Source organism: Symsagittifera roscoffensis, chromosome 6 (genome assembly GCF_963678635.1).
Source record: "Symsagittifera roscoffensis chromosome 6, txSymRosc1.1, whole genome shotgun sequence".
Lineage (NCBI taxonomy): Eukaryota > Metazoa > Xenacoelomorpha > Acoela > Convolutidae > Symsagittifera > Symsagittifera roscoffensis.
The window spans coordinates 40,924,594-40,945,856 of NC_087067.1; the positions used below are offsets into that span (position 1 = coordinate 40,924,594).

General features: G+C 38.3%; 2 protein-coding genes across 4 annotated transcripts in view; one reads left to right on the forward strand and one right to left on the reverse strand.

The window, feature by feature from the left end:
- The window catches only part of LOC134848160 (kinesin-like protein KIF11-B), a 286,740-nt gene that overhangs the window by 214,964 nt on the left and 50,513 nt on the right, over nucleotides 1-21,263 (forward strand). The gene's annotated exons all lie outside the window — the stretch shown is intronic.
- Nucleotides 419-15,270, reverse strand: LOC134848339 (aquaporin FA-CHIP-like). 2 transcript variants are annotated; one of them, XM_063865741.1, is made up of 4 exons: nucleotides 15,080-15,270; nucleotides 2,444-2,641; nucleotides 1,428-1,645; nucleotides 419-777 (listed from the first exon to the last, which is right to left on the reverse strand). In XM_063865741.1, exons 1-4 carry the CDS (start codon nucleotides 15,201-15,203, stop codon nucleotides 490-492), a joined length of 828 nt encoding a protein of 275 aa, XP_063721811.1. In that variant the 5' UTR covers nucleotides 15,204-15,270; the 3' UTR covers nucleotides 419-489. The 2 variants fall into 2 exon arrangements, with proteins under 2 accessions (XP_063721811.1, XP_063721812.1); XM_063865742.1 differs by lacking the exon at nucleotides 15,080-15,270 and adding an exon at nucleotides 3,513-3,626.

Sequence of the window (21,263 nt, forward strand, 5' to 3'; positions counted from 1 at the left end):
CGGTTTTTCAAAGCAAGATTTGAGCGGTTTGAGAGACTTGATCGGCTTTTCAGCGGGATCTCGACCCGGGTGATTTACTGCAAAAAAAAATTACGTTCAGCTGGCTACTTGATCTTTTGTTTTTTTTTGCTCCGTTGTTGTAAATAAACTAATCAAGCTTAGACATTGCATGCACTCGCATATCGTCGTTTGGCAGATGTCTGATCAGGGCTAGGTCAATTATACTTAATCGGGAATACTTTTCCCCGAAATTGTCCCACATTGAAGTAGACTAATGGGCTTTCAGACTCGATTTTTGAAACGAGTTCAAAACCTTTCGCTCAAACGAGTTGTAAAATTACCCCAATTGTTCGATCAAACGTTAATTATTTGATTTTTTTTGGATATAAATTGCATATCTAATTTGAATCTTTCTTACATACAATAGTAGTGATAGAACAAAAGAAGCATGACTTCGTTGGTGATTTTCAGAGTTTCTTCGTTCGAGTTTCATCCGTCATATTTACTGTCGGCTTTTCTATAATTCAACACCAGTCTCAAATCTTCATATTCGTCTTTCTGCCGTATGCCATGAACTAGCAAAGTGCTGTATACAAGAGCGGCGGCTACAGCACCCAAAAAGGGTCCCAGTGTATAGACCAAAAGAGAGATGTCATAATGGCTCATGATCATGGCCTGAGCTAGAGCTATGGCTGGGTTCATGCAGCATTTAGTGAGTGGCGAGATTGAGAGAAAGAGACCACTGACCACTAGACCGACAATAATTGGGGCGACACCCTGAAAAAACACAAATTTAGCTAGCTAGGATAGCTAGTTGCGGTTTAAGTAGTACAGAACTTTTCGACCACAATAATAAAAAACAATCATAATCAAAGATAAACATTATTTTAAAAAAAAATGTTTTACTTCTTAGATCCAATGGATCGTTTTATTGGTAAAGGTTTTATAAATGTACACCCTTTTTGCCATCCTCCAATAGCATTTCCTACCCACAACCCAGAAACTAACAGAAACAGTTTCTCAAAGTTTTTTGATTAAATCTGTTCTATTGAATCAAAGAAGCTCCTTTCAAAAAACTGACTCATGCGGGAAAATAGAGTACAACAATATGCGCTTATAGAATATAAGCTTATCATCCAGTATAGACCCGTATGCTCGCTTTGCTTGGTCAAAATTAGACTAAACAATGAAAATGTCAAGCCGGTTTTTCTCGACACTGAGAAAAACTTTTGGGATTTTTTTAATTGTTCCAATCACTGCTTAAATAAATTGAACATGACATCGATCATATTCGCCCCAATGCAATAATTATTTTGGTACGTAACGTTCCTTTTTGTATCATTTGTTATTTGCCTCCGTGTATTTCTCCTACTTCTCTTCTGCAAGGGGGTGTTGCTAAAAAACCCACCGACTAAATCAAAACTTACCGCAAACTGTTTCCCTGCGATGGGATCGGTGACGAGAAGAAACACCAGACCCAACAACATAGTAGCCAGTATCTCGACGAAAAGACCCTGGGTGAAAGTGGACTTGGGGTTCAGTTCAAGTAGCCAGTTGGGGTGTCCTGTGCCGTCTAGGTGTCCCTGGCCCAAGATCCAGTCAGAGGGACAGAGCGCGCAGAGGGTCCCAGTGGCACAAAGAGCACCTGAAAAAAAAGCAATACCCGGGTTGCCCACCATAGAAGATAATGTGCAACCATACACATCCATGCATGATTTGTATGGAAAATGACCAATCATACGTGGCACATACGTTTGTTTCAAAAACCCTCAAAATAGCTTTTGAATTGATTAAATTAGTGAAAAAACGGTTTATCCTCCTTATGCAAGCTGTTGTTAAGATATGAAAAACTTTCACCATGCAACTAATATATGGTGCTACGTATGGAAGAGATTTTTCAATAGTATACTAACAACTTAAAAACAATACTAACCATGATGTATTGACGTGTACTGGAATTTTTTGATGGGAAGAGGGAGTTTGAATGTTTTGATCAATTAATTATAGGCCAAACAATTTGAATTTTTTGAGCTGTCGAAACTCCAAAATAACCGTTTTTGACAAAATTTTCAGCATCGCACCCTAATTTTATTGGCGCTATCTAATAATTTTGTTTAAATCGCCTTTAAATTATTTTAGACTTATGAATTATGAATGACTGCCGTAAAATTGTTAGAAAAAGGAGACACTTTGGAAAATTTGGCACCCCACAGTTGGAAAAAAAATAGGCGTTTTCCCACCCTCCCCTCCCCCTGGACGAGACGGCCATAGGTAACTTTGAAGATAGTCATCTAAAAGGTCGTTGTTTGGAGAAATTTCGAACGCTTTTATTCAAAAGAAGAATTTCTCCCACTAAGCAACGTCAAAGCTCTCACTAAGCTGACTAAGTTATAGACCGCAATAAACTTTCTTCATAATTGGAGAAGACTTTTCAAAAACTGACCGATAAATTGAGCAACTGAGTAGAGCAAAACTTTGACCAAATTAGTAGAACCAGTCAGCAGTTTGCAAACAGTCATCGCTGGGTTAATATGACTGCCTGAGGTCGGACCACAGAGGTAGATGGCTATTATCAGGGCTGAACAAATCGCTAGAGAGGTTGAAATCATCTGGTCCGGTCTAGCTTGTTCTGGATTCAAACCTACAAAAAGTACCAAACTTGAAGTTTTTGAGGCAAATGAACTCGATATAAGCTGAAAGAACGTGCCTTTGCCATTGTATTCAGCCAGGGGCAGATTTAGGGAGAAGTGGGGGAGGCACATTCTTTTCGCTCAGGGGTTCGAACTCCTCGCCAACCAAAGGATCCCCGGGACAATGGATGTCATATTGGTCAAATGGATGAAATTGGTCGCGGAAAATGGATGTCATAAAATAATACCAGAGGGATGTCATAAAACAAAACAACACCAACCATGTTGTTTTGTTTTATGACATCCCTCTGGTATTATTTTATGACATCCATTTTCCGCGACCAAACCAAAGATTTTTATAAAGGCGCCTTCGGCGTCAATATTTAATAATATTGAAGGGGAGCACGTGCCATAAAGGCAATTTTTCCAAAACTTCGCAATTTTTGTACTTTTTTTTATAAAAACTTGCCAACGGCGCAGAAAAATAGATTCTTTATGGTGTTCGAGGAGCGCTCGGAAAATCAATTTGATCGACCCAAAAAATTCTACAAAGTTTTCGAAACTTTTTGGAAATCCCCCGCTCGAAAAAATCCTAGATCCACCATTGTATTCAGGTTTTATGCCAATTTTTAACGGCATAATAATTATGTTCTCCTGCACTAAAAGAACTAGAACAATTGTTTGTTCGAAAAAAAATTTAGAAAATAAATCGATATACTAATTTATATCTCATTTGTGAATGCAAAGTAGTTTGGTTTATTGGTCATATTTAAAAAAAATACTATGATACAGATAAAGTTATTGATGATGTTAAGACGTTGGGCTACTAAAACTAACACTAGTTTAAGACTCGATACGATAATGGATCTCTATTAAACTAACTTCTATCTAACATTAGATTACAAGACGTTGGTTTAAGATAACTAAGCTAGATAAAAGATAGAAATCGTTACGAAGTTGAATTGAATATTAGTTTCAATAAAAACATACACTGACTAAAGCTCAATTGTGCCAAAAACTGATGCAGGTTTGGCAGCTTTCAAATCTAATTTAAGTTTAGAGCAAGAGCAACATAAAGATTAAAAGATCACCTTGAAGATAAAAGGTCAGTTTTGGCATTCCCCTCGAAAAACTAATATGCGGCAGTATGTGTTGTTAGAATTTACATTTAGTTTTCACCCACAAGTTGCGCCCAAAGCGCAAGGTCGCAAAACTGCCATAAAAGTATTACGCCCGAGGATGAGCCCAATGGGTAAAATCTTAGCACTCAGTGAGAAATTAAGGTCCGCGTAGACCAGGCACGAAACTGAAGGTTTAATGAACTAACTGAAACGAAAAAAAAATGATTATGGGCACCAAAGATTGTGTTTGACCATAAAACGGAATGGTCCGAATAAACATCGAACCAAAGCCAAAGTAATTAACCCCGGATACAACACAACACTTTCTTGGTAGAGGAAAAGTTTTTGAGCGGCGATAACCCATTTCTTCCTGACTATCGAGTTATATAATTGGTGGTACCGTGGGTTGCTCAAGATTGGTGACGGTTGGATTCGGGTCGATGCGGCTTGAGGTGGGTTCTGCTCGTTTACTAGGTTCGGCTCCTCTTTCCGCAGTGTTCCATTTTCAATTATCGCTGGGTCTTGAACTGTGTTATCCTGTAAATTTCTAAATCGTTCTAGTAAGTGGCTTAAGATCTTTGAGTAGTATAAGGTCGCTAGAGTTGTCATCCGAGCTTGTTTACATGACATATTTGCGAGTTTTATGTCTGATTTGTCTGGTGATAGTAGTCGGCTGGGTTGTCCCGACGGGATAAGATCTTGGTTACCCTCTAATCTAATAGAACATCTAAATCGTTTTCTCTCCTCTTCTTCCTCTCATAACAAAGTTTCCCTCGAACTATTCGTGGCTGCGTTTCCTCTAGCGATGTCTTTTTTTCGAATTTAGCCTGGAGGCTCCTTTTCTTTTGAATTGTCCTCGAGCTTTTAAATCCGATGTTTCTGGCTGGTTTCATCACTTTCCCAGGTGTTTCTGTGGCATACAAATTGATTAGTTGATTCTTCTTACGAGGGCTCGCGTTTTTCGTTTCTGTAGGTCTTTTCACTTTTGAGAGTTATTGCATGATCCGATTCCATTACGATTTCTTCTTCAAGTTCCTTATGGTATGATTCGTCCTTTTTTCTGTCTTGAACTTTTCATTAGGTAAGGGTCTTTCCCGATGGGTTAACATGAACGGGGTTGGCCATACCTAGAGCTTTTTGTTTCTCTGAGCGGAAAAAAATTTTCACTGGAGAGCCCGAGCTTGTTGGCACGCATCTGGTAGCGTTTGGAAGGTCGTCTGATGAGGAGGATTCGTCGTCCAAGTGACCGTCTTCTATATCATCAGAAGCGTCCCAGTCAAGTCGTCTGTTCCGGCACATTAGTTTTCTTCTTTTCTCTGTACTTAATAGCATTTTGTTCTAATCCAAGTTTTTTGAAGGTAAAAGATTTACCAGGTTGTGCCAAATAGTCTTTAGTTATCTACCGAAATGTGCTTCAAAAGGAGAACAGTTTAGTGATTGTTGAGTTACTTACACTCTTTAAACATCTAATTTTTTTCAGTTAGGGTTTTTCTAAAAAGGGTTTTTGTCTTTTCTTGAGCCATGATCATAAATTGTTCTCTGATTGTTCGAATCAAGAGTTCAACCATTCCTATAGCTCTGTGGTCAATCACTGGGCTGAAGATAACATTAACCTTTCCTGTTCTATATTTTCGATGTAATCCGTGCAGAGTTGTACATTTTCTAAGAAAGTTTACGACGGATTTAGCAGATGTGCTAGATGTTTTTTGCGCCGAAGCGAATGTTGAGAATCGGTCTACGCACACGAGTATATGTATTATGTTCCCCAAGTTAAAGGTAGCGGGCCGTCAAAGTCTAACACTATTTCTTGATTTGGATCTACGGCCTATGGGAGCTTTCCGAGATCTTCGTGTTTTGAAAGAGGTTTCAAATTTTTACCTGCTTCAACGCTATCGATACAGCTCTTTCCGTGAACTTTTAATTGTTTCTTGCCAACAGGGTTTCTCAGTAAATTTTCGGCCACCAGATGTAAAGGGTTGCCAAAATTTTTATTGCGAATTGGTCAGGATCAGCTTCATGTAGCCTATGTAGCATATTTTTCCTTCTAATCTATTTGATCGGACATTTTTAGGAACTGTATAATTATTTGAAAAATTGATTGCTTGGCAAAATTGAATAAAATCTTCTGTTCGCTAGTGAAAGTTTTGACACCCTGAGATTTTGGAATGCGTAAATAAAGTTCGCAAAAATGTCTGCAGCGTTCTCAATTCGCTTCTCACGTTCACATTCTTGTGTTGTCATGTCATTAGTCGATTGACCGATCCCATTGCAGTATTCAAAGTCATGTTTGTTGCCAAAATTTGTCGTTTATATGCAAATGAGAATATCTAGGTATCAATTTTTCAAAGCCTAAAAAAGGGCCAACATGATTTACGGCGGCGATAACAAAACTGGCCCGATGGGTGTCTAGAAAGGTTGACCCCAAATCCCATTTACTTAAATGGGAGAGGTTCGACTCTAAAATAATATGGTAAAATTTTATCTGCACAGCTGGTGGGGTGAGATTGGACTGTCTTCGTATCGCCTTTCACAGACCTAGTAATGCTCTATGATCGGTAAGAATAGAAAAGTGTTTGCCCAAAAGTTAGTTGTCAAAATGGTCTAGTTCTCAAACTAAACCCAACAATTCGAGTTCGTTCGTGCTGCACTTTATTTCGGCAACACTGAGGAACCTACTCGCGAACGCTACCATTTTTCAGACTGCCCGTGGTCTTGCTCGAGGGAGGCACCTAATCCTTAATGTAAAGCATCGCATTTTTTTCTTGTATCAAGTTTAATGTTGAAATGGTGGTTTGTTACCGTATTACAAAATTGCTTCTTGGTTTTCTCGAACGCAGCGAAAAGTACCTCCGACCAATTAAACTGTTTTTTTTGTTGCCTTAGTTCCCTAAACGGTGTAGATAAGGATGTTAAGTTTGGGATGAAGATATTGATATGGTTGATTGGGCCCATTAAAGATCTTATCTCCTTGATACATAGCGGTTCTTTCACGTTTCTAATTGCGTCCAAATTGGGATTAAAGGCGCAGTCCCCTTCGCGTCGATTTTGAATCCAACCACTCTATGTGCTAGGTCAAAAATTTAATTTTCCCCCATTATAGGGCTAGTCAATTGTCGTCCATAGTTTTTACAACGTCAAAAATTAATCTGCAGTGTTCTTTTGAGCTACCTACTGTCGCGATTGAAATTTTGTCTAAGTAACAGTGTGTATTGGGTAGTTTTTCCGTTAGAAGGTACATAATACGTTGAAATTCATTCGGCACATCGGCTAATCTGTAAAATCCCGTTTTAAAACGGTATGAGCCTGTAACATCTCCTCCCACAATGTTAGAACTGCATTGGTCAATTGTTTTTTTTTTACTGTGGTATCTGACGGTATGCAAAACTTAGGCCGATAGATGAGAACCAGGTTTTTTTGTTTTCGTCGTGACCCCTTATTGATAAGGCGACGTTATCAATTAGTTCAAACAACTTGTGCATTCGATATCTGTTGCGAAATATTAGTTTGAGTAGTAGATATGAGTTAAGAGCCAGTTTAATTGACCCGGTTGGCTTTCATGAAGATGGGTGAAACAAAACAATCTTCTGAACATCTGGACAGTTGTTCAAAATGTCCCTCGCTAAGTAACTGACCATTACATAATTTCACTTTCAGGAGTAGATGTATTGGTATACGCTTACCTTTACCTGTAATGGTTTTAACGGTTCGTTAAAATATGTCTTCACGATAATTTTTTTTGACCTCCCTGTTCTTTTCAAAAGTTCTGGAAATCGATTGGATATACAGTTTGAAATCACGTTTGAGTGGCGTGTCGAGAAGTTGGCAGGGTTGACTGTCAACTTAAATTTTTTTCCTGGTTTACTTCTATCCCGACGAGTGTTTTACCCGGGATCTTTCATGCGCCTGACACTGTGGGCAGAGCCTTCTTCTCTGAGACCTTCATTCCCAAATTCGGAAGGATGTCATTTATCAATAGGTTTCTTTCTGCCCCTTAAGTAATAAATAGTTGTTGATTTGTGGCGTCCCATCCCTTCGACTGTATCCGCACTCTGACAAATGCGATGATTTTTATAATGCTCCCAAAGCCTTGGTAATCTCATCAACTGCTGCTTTCTCTAGGAATATGTCTTTTATAAGTACTTAGGCGAACACAATTTCTTGGGTTAGATAATCGTTGCACAATTTTTCTGGATTTCTACATTTCTCATATTCGTAATAAAGATATATCTGACTTATTCGGTCTTTAATTCACCCACCCAGTTTGCAATTTTTTTGCCAGTTCTGAAAGGACTTTGTGAAATTTTTCTAATGACTCATGATCTTTATATATCTACGACCAAACAATTTGTATCTTTAGTACGTCAAATTTGTAGTTATCGTGAATGTAGTTCTTAGTAATCCCCAAAATTCTGCAAAATTTATATCAAGTATTATATCAAGTACAGTCGTGATTTTAATTCCTTGTCGATGTCACCAATTTGTATGCCATTAAATTTTGCGTTGTGTTCCGCTTTCTTGCTTCTTGTAGGCTTGTAATGCTTGTTTGTATCGTTCTTCTTCTTCTGCCCGACGGTTTCTAGGACAGGGTATAATAATTCGGATCTCACCGGTGGATTAATTAGATCTTCGATATCCACGAATCTTTAGAGATAATTGTTACTTGAGTTTTTTCCGCCCATTTTCCCAGTTTTGAACGTTCTCGCTTAATGCGTTGTTCCAGAAGAACTCTAGACCTCGTAGGTTCGACTCGTTTCACTGAGCCATGTTATAAAATTACCATGATACAGATAAAAAAAATGATGATGTTAAGACGTTGGGGTACTTAAAGTAAGACTAGTTTAGGACTAGATACGATAATGGATCTCTATTAAACTTACTAGATCCCCGGGACAATGGATGTCATATTGGTCAAATGGATGAAATTGGTCGCGGAAAATGGATGTCATAAAATAATACCAGAGGGATGTCATAAAACAAAACAACACCAACCATGTTGTTTTGTTTTATGACATCCCTCTGGTATTATTTTATGACATCCATTTTCCGCGACCAAACCAAAGATTTTTATAAAGGCGCCTTCGGCGTCAATATTTAAAAATATTGAAGGGGAGCACGTGCCATAAAGGCAATTTTTCCAAAACTTCGCAATTTTTGTACTTTTTTTTATAAAAACTTGCCAACGGCGCAGAAAAATAGATTCTTTATGGTGTTCGAGGAGCGCTCGGAAAATCAATTTGATCGACCCAAAAAATTCTACAAAGTTTTCGAAACTTTTTGGAAATCCCCCGCTCGAAAAAATCCTAGATCCACCATTGTATTCAGGTTTTATGCCAATTTTTAACGGCATAATAATTATGTTCTCCTGCACTAAAAGAACTAGAACAATTGTTTGTTCGAAAAAAAATTTAGAAAATAAATCGATATACTAATTTATATCTCATTTGTGAATGCAAAGTAGTTTGGTTTATTGGTCATATTTAAAAAAAATACTATGATACAGATAAAGTTATTGATGATGTTAAGACGTTGGGCTACTAAAACTAACACTAGTTTAAGACTCGATACGATAATGGATCTCTATTAAACTAACTTCTATCTAACATTAGATTACAAGACGTTGGTTTAAGATAACTAAGCTAGATAAAAGATAGAAATCGTTACGAAGTTGAATTGAATATTAGTTTCAATAAAAACATACACTGACTAAAGCTCAATTGTGCCAAAAACTGATGCAGGTTTGGCAGCTTTCAAATCTAATTTAAGTTTAGAGCAAGAGCAACATAAAGATTAAAAGATCACCTTGAAGATAAAAGGTCAGTTTTGGCATTCCCCTCGAAAAACTAATATGCGGCAGTATGTGTTGTTAGAATTTACATTTAGTTTTCACCCACAAGTTGCGCCCAAAGCGCAAGGTCGCAAAACTGCCATAAAAGTATTACGCCCGAGGATGAGCCCAATGGGTAAAATCTTAGCACTCAGTGAGAAATTAAGGTCCGCGTAGACCAGGCACGAAACTGAAGGTTTAATGAACTAACTGAAACGAAAAAAAAATGATTATGGGCACCAAAGATTGTGTTTGACCATAAAACGGAATGGTCCGAATAAACATCGAACCAAAGCCAAAGTAATTAACCCCGGATACAACACAACACTTTCTTGGTAGAGGAAAAGTTTTTGAGCGGCGATAACCCATTTCTTCCTGACTATCGAGTTATATAATTGGTGGTACCGTGGGTTGCTCAAGATTGGTGACGGTTGGATTCGGGTCGATGCGGCTTGAGGTGGGTTCTGCTCGTTTACTAGGTTCGGCTCCTCTTTCCGCAGTGTTCCATTTTCAATTATCGCTGGGTCTTGAACTGTGTTATCCTGTAAATTTCTAAATCGTTCTAGTAAGTGGCTTAAGATCTTTGAGTAGTATAAGGTCGCTAGAGTTGTCATCCGAGCTTGTTTACATGACATATTTGCGAGTTTTATGTCTGATTTGTCTGGTGATAGTAGTCGGCTGGGTTGTCCCGACGGGATAAGATCTTGGTTACCCTCTAATCTAATAGAACATCTAAATCGTTTTCTCTCCTCTTCTTCCTCTCATAACAAAGTTTCCCTCGAACTATTCGTGGCTGCGTTTCCTCTAGCGATGTCTTTTTTTCGAATTTAGCCTGGAGGCTCCTTTTCTTTTGAATTGTCCTCGAGCTTTTAAATCCGATGTTTCTGGCTGGTTTCATCACTTTCCCAGGTGTTTCTGTGGCATACAAATTGATTAGTTGATTCTTCTTACGAGGGCTCGCGTTTTTCGTTTCTGTAGGTCTTTTCACTTTTGAGAGTTATTGCATGATCCGATTCCATTACGATTTCTTCTTCAAGTTCCTTATGGTATGATTCGTCCTTTTTTCTGTCTTGAACTTTTCATTAGGTAAGGGTCTTTCCCGATGGGTTAACATGAACGGGGTTGGCCATACCTAGAGCTTTTTGTTTCTCTGAGCGGAAAAAAATTTTCACTGGAGAGCCCGAGCTTGTTGGCACGCATCTGGTAGCGTTTGGAAGGTCGTCTGATGAGGAGGATTCGTCGTCCAAGTGACCGTCTTCTATATCATCAGAAGCGTCCCAGTCAAGTCGTCTGTTCCGGCACATTAGTTTTCTTCTTTTCTCTGTACTTAATAGCATTTTGTTCTAATCCAAGTTTTTTGAAGGTAAAAGATTTACCAGGTTGTGCCAAATAGTCTTTAGTTATCTACCGAAATGTGCTTCAAAAGGAGAACAGTTTAGTGATTGTTGAGTTACTTACACTCTTTAAACATCTAATTTTTTTCAGTTAGGGTTTTTCTAAAAAGGGTTTTTGTCTTTTCTTGAGCCATGATCATAAATTGTTCTCTGATTGTTCGAATCAAGAGTTCAACCATTCCTATAGCTCTGTGGTCAATCACTGGGCTGAAGATAACATTAACCTTTCCTGTTCTATATTTTCGATGTAATCCGTGCAGAGTTGTACATTTTCTAAGAAAGTTTACGACGGATTTAGCAGATGTGCTAGATGTTTTTTGCGCCGAAGCGAATGTTGAGAATCGGTCTACGCACACGAGTATATGTATTATGTTCCCCAAGTTAAAGGTAGCGGGCCGTCAAAGTCTAACACTATTTCTTGATTTGGATCTACGGCCTATGGGAGCTTTCCGAGATCTTCGTGTTTTGAAAGAGGTTTCAAATTTTTACCTGCTTCAACGCTATCGATACAGCTCTTTCCGTGAACTTTTAATTGTTTCTTGCCAACAGGGTTTCTCAGTAAATTTTCGGCCACCAGATGTAAAGGGTTGCCAAAATTTTTATTGCGAATTGGTCAGGATCAGCTTCATGTAGCCTATGTAGCATATTTTTCCTTCTAATCTATTTGATCGGACATTTTTAGGAACTGTATAATTATTTGAAAAATTGATTGCTTGGCAAAATTGAATAAAATCTTCTGTTCGCTAGTGAAAGTTTTGACACCCTGAGATTTTGGAATGCGTAAATAAAGTTCGCAAAAATGTCTGCAGCGTTCTCAATTCGCTTCTCACGTTCACATTCTTGTGTTGTCATGTCATTAGTCGATTGACCGATCCCATTGCAGTATTCAAAGTCATGTTTGTTGCCAAAATTTGTCGTTTATATGCAAATGAGAATATCTAGGTATCAATTTTTCAAAGCCTAAAAAAGGGCCAACATGATTTACGGCGGCGATAACAAAACTGGCCCGATGGGTGTCTAGAAAGGTTGACCCCAAATCCCATTTACTTAAATGGGAGAGGTTCGACTCTAAAATAATATGGTAAAATTTTATCTGCACAGCTGGTGGGGTGAGATTGGACTGTCTTCGTATCGCCTTTCACAGACCTAGTAATGCTCTATGATCGGTAAGAATAGAAAAGTGTTTGCCCAAAAGTTAGTTGTCAAAATGGTCTAGTTCTCAAACTAAACCCAACAATTCGAGTTCGTTCGTGCTGCACTTTATTTCGGCAACACTGAGGAACCTACTCGCGAACGCTACCATTTTTCAGACTGCCCGTGGTCTTGCTCGAGGGAGGCACCTAATCCTTAATGTAAAGCATCGCATTTTTTTCTTGTATCAAGTTTAATGTTGAAATGGTGGTTTGTTACCGTATTACAAAATTGCTTCTTGGTTTTCTCGAACGCAGCGAAAAGTACCTCCGACCAATTAAACTGTTTTTTTTGTTGCCTTAGTTCCCTAAACGGTGTAGATAAGGATGTTAAGTTTGGGATGAAGATATTGATATGGTTGATTGGGCCCATTAAAGATCTTATCTCCTTGATACATAGCGGTTCTTTCACGTTTCTAATTGCGTCCAAATTGGGATTAAAGGCGCAGTCCCCTTCGCGTCGATTTTGAATCCAACCACTCTATGTGCTAGGTCAAAAATTTAATTTTCCCCCATTATAGGGCTAGTCAATTGTCGTCCATAGTTTTTACAACGTCAAAAATTAATCTGCAGTGTTCTTTTGAGCTACCTACTGTCGCGATTGAAATTTTGTCTAAGTAACAGTGTGTATTGGGTAGTTTTTCCGTTAGAAGGTACATAATACGTTGAAATTCATTCGGCACATCGGCTAATCTGTAAAATCCCGTTTTAAAACGGTATGAGCCTGTAACATCTCCTCCCACAATGTTAGAACTGCATTGGTCAATTGTTTTTTTTTTACTGTGGTATCTGACGGTATGCAAAACTTAGGCCGATAGATGAGAACCAGGTTTTTTTGTTTTCGTCGTGACCCCTTATTGATAAGGCGACGTTATCAATTAGTTCAAACAACTTGTGCATTCGATATCTGTTGCGAAATATTAGTTTGAGTAGTAGATATGAGTTAAGAGCCAGTTTAATTGACCCGGTTGGCTTTCATGAAGATGGGTGAAACAAAACAATCTTCTGAACATCTGGACAGTTGTTCAAAATGTCCCTCGCTAAGTAACTGACCATTACATAATTTCACTTTCAGGAGTAGATGTATTGGTATACGCTTACCTTTACCTGTAATGGTTTTAACGGTTCGTTAAAATATGTCTTCACGATAATTTTTTTTGACCTCCCTGTTCTTTTCAAAAGTTCTGGAAATCGATTGGATATACAGTTTGAAATCACGTTTGAGTGGCGTGTCGAGAAGTTGGCAGGGTTGACTGTCAACTTAAATTTTTTTCCTGGTTTACTTCTATCCCGACGAGTGTTTTACCCGGGATCTTTCATGCGCCTGACACTGTGGGCAGAGCCTTCTTCTCTGAGACCTTCATTCCCAAATTCGGAAGGATGTCATTTATCAATAGGTTTCTTTCTGCCCCTTAAGTAATAAATAGTTGTTGATTTGTGGCCTCCCATCCCTTCGACTGTATCCGCACTCTGACAAATGCGATGATTTTTATAATGCTCCCAAAGCCTTGGTAATCTCATCAACTGCTGCTTTCTCTAGGAATATGTCTTTTATAAGTACTTAGGCGAACACAATTTCTTGGGTTAGATAATCGTTGCACAATTTTTCTGGATTTCTACATTTCTCATATTCGTAATAAAGATATATCTGACTTATTCGGTCTTTAATTCACCCACCCAGTTTGCAATTTTTTTGCCAGTTCTGAAAGGACTTTGTGAAATTTTTCTAATGACTCATGATCTTTATATATCTACGACCAAACAATTTGTATCTTTAGTACGTCAAATTTGTAGTTATCGTGAATGTAGTTCTTAGTAATCCCCAAAATTCTGCAAAATTTATATCAAGTATTATATCAAGTACAGTCGTGATTTTAATTCCTTGTCGATGTCACCAATTTGTATGCCATTAAATTTTGCGTTGTGTTCCGCTTTCTTGCTTCTTGTAGGCTTGTAATGCTTGTTTGTATCGTTCTTCTTCTTCTGCCCGACGGTTTCTAGGACAGGGTATAATAATTCGGATCTCACCGGTGGATTAATTAGATCTTCGATATCCACGAATCTTTAGAGATAATTGTTACTTGAGTTTTTTCCGCCCATTTTCCCAGTTTTGAACGTTCTCGCTTAATGCGTTGTTCCAGAAGAACTCTAGACCTCGTAGGTTCGACTCGTTTCACTGAGCCATGTTATAAAATTACCATGATACAGATAAAAAAAATGATGATGTTAAGACGTTGGGGTACTTAAAGTAAGACTAGTTTAGGACTAGATACGATAATGGATCTCTATTAAACTTACTAGTAGACTTTTATCTAAGACTAGATTAAAAGGCGTTGGCTTAAGATAACTGAGCTAGATAAAACATAGAATTCGATGCAAAGTTGAATTGAAAATTAGTTTTTTAAAAACTTACACTGACTAAAGCTCAGTTGTGCCAAAAGCCGATGAGTTTTTAGCAGGTATCGAATCTAAATTAAGTTTTGAGCAAGAGCAACATAAAGGTTAAAAGATCACCGTTAAGTTAAAAGATCACTTATGACAATACTTAAATTATAGGTCCTTAAAAAATCAAGTGAAAGACCCCATAAAAATTTTCAGAGAACAAAAATGTTATCAATTAATGCGTGAAAATAAACCAAAAGTTTCTAACGAAGATTAAAAAGAACTAACTTTCTTTAGATGCTCTTATCTTCAATAAATGACATGCTTAGACTTCAATTTCAATTGTGGATTAGCTGGATAACTGCATACCTAAAACCTTGCATATGTATAATTGAACCTTAAGCCACGTGACTTCAAATCTTTGAAAGCAACAGCGTTTTTGAATTTGGTTTCAAATGTTTTTTTTATTTTTCAAAAAATAATAGCACCAGCCATCCTTCATAATGTATCATCACTTCCATGAAAGAATGGCGCTCACCTGTGATAACTGAAGCCTGGGCCATAAAAGCGAGAATGAAAGTGCCAAAAGCTTCAGCGAAAAGCTGGAAGCCCAATTTCTTCGTGAAGTCATCTCTGTCAAACAAAAGTTCCTCGATGGCCATGATATATAAAAGTTATGAAATTTGGGTTAGTTTGGTTGATGGCAAACAAATTCAAAACAAGTAAATAACAGCGATCTACAAAATAAATGATAGAGATGACAGAGAAAGGTTGGAAAATAAGGTATGAAATTAAGTAGTAATAAAGTTATAATAAAGTTAATTATTGTTTGCATGTACTTCAAGGCCTTCCAAATCAGTTGATTGAAGCTGTTTGGCTCAATGGCATAGCTAATTTGATACAACAATTCAAAGGTCATACAGATCGCCAAGTAAACAACAAACAAACAGAGCAGACAAGCTCGACACTTGCCAGAACAATGGAAAAAGATTTTTTTTTGACAGCCATCAACACAATCGATCCATCAATCCTCTAATTGGTACGCTAGTCTGGATTTGGTTTCAAATAAAAAAATAATAATTCAATTCAATAACTGAAATAACTTCAATTTCACAAAAAGTTTCGATAATGGTCCATCTTGTTGATTGCATGCTGCTGACAACTTTGACGTTTTGCTTACCCGGATTGAGAAGTTCGACTTATATTTCGACCGACTCGACTAATGACTATGTTTCGTCCGACTCGAACCAAGTTGGTTATGTTTCGTCTGACTCGAACCAAGTTGGCTATGTTTCGACCGACTCGACCCAAACTGGAAATGTTTCGGCCGACTCAGCCAAAGGAAAATGTGTTCGACCTGGTGATCAACTATGTTTCGACTATGTGTTTGAAATATTGTTCAACGGAAAATTGTGTTTTCGAATATGGATTTTCGGTCGAACAACATCCATGTGTTAAACCTGAATATGTACAATCTATGTACACTAACTAAGAATTACAAGAATAAAAACAATGATGTGTCAATGAAAATGTCTCTTCTAAAACTATCACGAACAATAAAATGATCGACCGTTGATCGATTTGTAACATAGTTGACAGGTATCTAATCAACACCAAAGGTCAATAGATCAAACGAAATGAACAACTCACAACATTCCCCAACAGAAAAAATAAAATATACAATTAACTAAAGCTCATTTCTGTATACACCCATTTCCCCGTTCGAAGTAGAGTGAACAAAGGTTACAAACTGCACAAAACGAAATGCAATTAGCAGAACGAAAATCAGGTATCTTCAGTGTAAGATTGGTATGTACAAATTTGTACAAATGATTATTTTTTACAAAAATTATTTAATCTACTCTAATAATACAAAGAGAATACAACAAATTACACTAACAATTGCACACCTAAATAAACACATAGGTAAAATAATAGAGTAAATAGGCAATAAAATCTTAAAAAATGGTTTTGTCGTTGAAGATAAAAATTGTAGTTTGTTTATTTCTATTAGTTTTATTTGAATTTTGCGTCAAATTCATCTAGAGAGTGTCTCAAGTCTTGGTCAATTATCGAGGAGATTCCGCTCATAAACTCCTGATTTTTTTTCGCTACTGAATCGTGCCGTGGTTTTCCCATTAGGAGAATGCCACAAAGTTGACGTCAGGGAAACGGAATGAGCAGTCCCCTTTGGAGTTGAACTGTTGGAGGACCAAGTAAGCGTTGTTTCGGCGACAATAGTTTGTTTCCGAGAAGATATAGTGAGAGGAGTGAGGAAGTCAGAAGGTGACAAACAAGGGAAGGCTGGGGCTGTCGCTAAGTCGGCCTCCAGTCTAGATAACTTCTCGTTTTCCTCTACGTTATCAACGTATCTGCGGTTCCCGTAAAACTGTGGGGGTCCTACATTTCGTTTGGACCTGGATGAGGGTCTCATCTGAGCGACCAAGGGGGCATCTCCCTGGTGAGCTATCCAGCAAAAAATGGTTCTACTGTCAAACCAGATGTCGATGTTTCCAGTAGTCTGCTTGTTTCGGCATCAACCGTCGGTACACTTAACTCTTCGGTTTCTGGGTTCGGGTTCTTACAGTCACATGTAACACTCAAGTCAAAATTAAGATCAGTGGCTGTTTTCTGAAACATCGGAACGTCCCCGAAGTAATCATCAATCAAAACGTCCCCGAAGTAATCATCAATCAAGCCGTCCCAAGCACTTAAATTTACGGAAGAAGACAAAAAAGAGGAACCTGAAACTTTCTGTGACGAGTTTGGAATGATCACTATTTGTGGCGGGAGCTGATGAGTGCCAGTCGGCGTCGTGTTGCCAGAAGTCGCCTTCATAAGGTGTCCGTCCGGAATGCCTTCTTGAGTGGCAACATTTTCATTTTCCAGCTAAACTTAGCATGTTTTCACGATCGCTACCCATGGGTGGCGGATAAATAAGAGTTTCTGGAGGGCTCGGATGTATTTTTCTTTGATCTCCAGATCTAATTTTCGTAAAATGTGTCCATTTTTTGGAGTAATTGTGTGTTCCGATGAGTCAACGATTGCCTCTTTGACAGGATTAAAAAACAGGTCTCCGTATCTCCGATTGTCATTTTTTCTAAAGAGGTTACCTCCGGTGGTCATTTGTTTTAATGAAGGGCGTGTACGTTGGGCGGCAGGGATCAGTGTCGTCCGGTTTCCTGAAGAGATTTTGGCCAGAGGGAGATTCGCTTCTGAGTCTGAGGAAAGATCCATGTCTGCGTCTTGGTATCCATCCTCTGCCCTATCATGGGGCCCCAGTTCCTCGCCGGATGGTCCGACAAGATCGATTTCCATTGATCTAAACGATTGTCAACGAAGTCAGGTTTTTCCACCTAGTATTAGCAGTGCGGTATAAATGTTTTGTGAACGGAGCACATCCGATGCATGGTTGCTTGGTAATTTGTAAATTCCAACTAATTGTTTCTATTGAGAAAATTAAAGTAATTTTTGTGTAAATTGTACAACATAGCAAGTAAGGTTCGATTTTACGGTATATACAAGTCTTTCTACCAGTCCATTTGTTCTATTATATCCTACTGTACAGTAATTATTTTGGCTTTTGCATTTTTCACAAAAAAATTTAAAATCGTGTGATATAGAACATGACCCAGCGTCGAATCTGATTTTTCTTGGAAAGCCATGAAGATGGCGATAATCGTTCAAGAAAAAGATGACTGAATTTGACGAGGTATTGGTGAACACTGTTGCCTAGGGAAATGCAAAGAAGAATTCGACGCAAAGAAGAATTTACTTCTTCGATCCCCAAAAAGCGTCCAAAAGGCCGGCGAAATCTAATTTTTTTCTCTTCGTTGGCAAATGAAAGGCCCGGAAGTTTACTCGAGTGCTCCGATACCGACAAAGCCTTAAGATTTTTTACTGGCTTTCAAGCACTGCCTGCAAGATTTTCCAACTCATCGATGATGCTAGAAAACTTAGGCTCGCCATCAAGCCCGCCATGTTTGAACTCACGACGAAAGGGGAATATACTGTATCAATTCTTTTAAAGTTCAACGCTATGTGTACAGGCATTGAGTTGATCCCGGTTTTAGGAGCAGCATTAGGCAAGAAGAGCATTACCGCATTGCTCAAGAAAAATTGAAGAATTCAAACGTCTTTGCAACAACATCAAAAATTTTCCCTAAAAAATGCTCTGCCATCCTTCAACTTTTGTTTTTATTCCGTATCTCTATACTGTCTTGAAAAAGTGAAGAACCGTTTTGAAATTAGGTTGTCATGCAGCATTAATGCATGACGGCCTGAAAGATGCTATTGAATTAGTCATGAGCACATCGCTTGTAAATACTCTACCAGTCAACTTTGGTGGCCTCGGTCTGCACTCTCCCATCGATTTAGCACAATCTGCTTTCATTGCATCATTCTTCTTTTGCTCCCCCTTTACCACATCACTTTCTAATGATCATATCTATTCAGATTCCCTTCTCCAAAAGGCGCTATTAGTCTGAAAATCAATGGCAGGCGAAACATCAAACATAACTGCTGCAATTAATAAACCACTTCAAAAACAATGGACAAAGCCAGTATCGGCCACAAAGTTGAGATCTGTTAACGAACAATCTGCAACTGATCTTTAAGAATCTCGTCTACCAGGGGTCAACTGGCGAGGAGCAGGAGATTGGCTTAAGGCTCTGCCGTCAAATCACTCTGGTTCCTTTGGCACGCATGCTCTGGTCTGCCCGCTTATCACCTCAAGATTCGCACAAGACACACCATGTGCAATGAAGTAATCGATGACGCTTTCAATTCCGCCAAGTTCCCATCAAACTTGAACCTACTGGCGTCCTCTTTTATGACGGACGACGACCGGACGGCACCACTCTGTTACCCTGGAAAAGTGACAAATTCATTGCCTGGGAAGTAACATGCGTCAACATACTTGCGGCAACCAATATCGCCGCAGGAAAACAAAAAAGGCCCAGTTATCGCTGACATAGCAGAGGATAGATAGTGCAGTTATTATACTCAGCTAGAAAATTCTCTGAACCTGTTGCAGTCGAGAAGCTTGGAGGCATAGGTGAAACCAGCTGGAACTTTTTAAAATATCTCTCCAGCCGCATTGAAACCCAAACTCTGGGCGTCGCTGTGAAAGGTAGCAACATCATTTGTGTCCTTGAGACGGCACTCAAACTTTGTTAACTATTTCTTTTTACGTCTTAACCAAATTTTTATATTTTCATGTTTTGACTGAATATTTGACCTATGTAAGAATTAAAAATCGCACTAAGCAAACATTACATTAGAACCACTGTAGCATTGCTTCTCCACAAAAATCATTTTCCCACCTCCAATCGAAAGAAATGGAATTCAATGCCAGCAAAATCACAAAATTTTTCAATGCCAGCAAAATCACAACTATGTGCCATTTGAAGAGAGTGGCTTGTATTTTTGGTATGACGAAACGAACTCGATGCAGTTAAATTGACCGGATGATGCGTCAATTATGATGATTAACAGCGTTTATTCAAAAACGAACCAAATTGGGAGTTATTATTTTAGATCGAAGCAATTAATTTTGTCAGTTTCGGTTTTAAAAAAGACACTTGTCAGCTCGAAAATCAAAGAGACGATTTTCGCTGTCAGATAGAACACATTAGAGACATAGAAAACGGCCGAAAGGACAAATGATAACAATTCAGATGACTACAAAAAATTCCCTCCGAGGCGTATCATTTATGCAGTTACAACCGTTACTGAAAGAATTTTATCAATCGGTATGACTGGGAATAGAGAAATTGATTAGCGAATTGTAGAAAGCGGAAGTGTCCCGAGTTGTGCTCCAAAATTGTATTTTAAACAATTTTAAGCTTCCTGAGATGTCCTAAAGGGAAATTAACTAAATTTAATTTCCTTTTCAAATAATAAGAGTTATGAGGATATTTATAGGACGTAGTGAGTTGGAATGATGTGCATAAAGTTCTTTTGAAATGACTTTTGTTAATTCTTTTGATGGCCATGAACCATTTTTAGTAAAGTAACCCGAAGTTCAATGAGGACATTCAGCGTGCTGTACGAGGAGTGTATGCCATTCGACCAGAATGCCGGCAAAACGAACTTGATGATTCAATAAAAAGAAGTCTGTTTTATGATGGTCGAGTCATACAAAATAGTACGTCTGATAAAAAACGTGCTTAATTGAAGAATTCAACAAATTGGGAAGAGTCAGTTTAGACTGACAAATGTTTTTTTCGTTCAAAAAAGAAACACACGTAACGGTTTTATTTTTTTGCGATGATTAAAAAGCGCAAAAAATCTGTGACAATCGACCGGAATGACGGAATATGCATGCCATCAACTAAATTTTAATTAAAACACCGCAGTGTGAAAATTGGCTGTTTTGAACGATGGGTAGTGTTAACTGTTCAATTGAACGTATTCGAAGGGATGAATTTGGATTGACGGATGTATTTTTAAATTTTCGAATTCGGCGTGCATGGACACGTGACTATTTTATTTTTCACCGACAACTGAATAGCTCAAAAATCAGAAACGCCGATTTTTGTTGATACAAACACAACTTAGAGGAGATTTTGTGAACGATAGAACTGTAATCTGCGATATTTAAGGAAGAACACTCCGAGTTGTAATTATTGTATAGCTGCAATCATTACGCATCGATTCCGGAGAATCAGGATTTGCTATTGCGACAACAAGACAGCTATTCGTCCGTATTCAGGAATCAG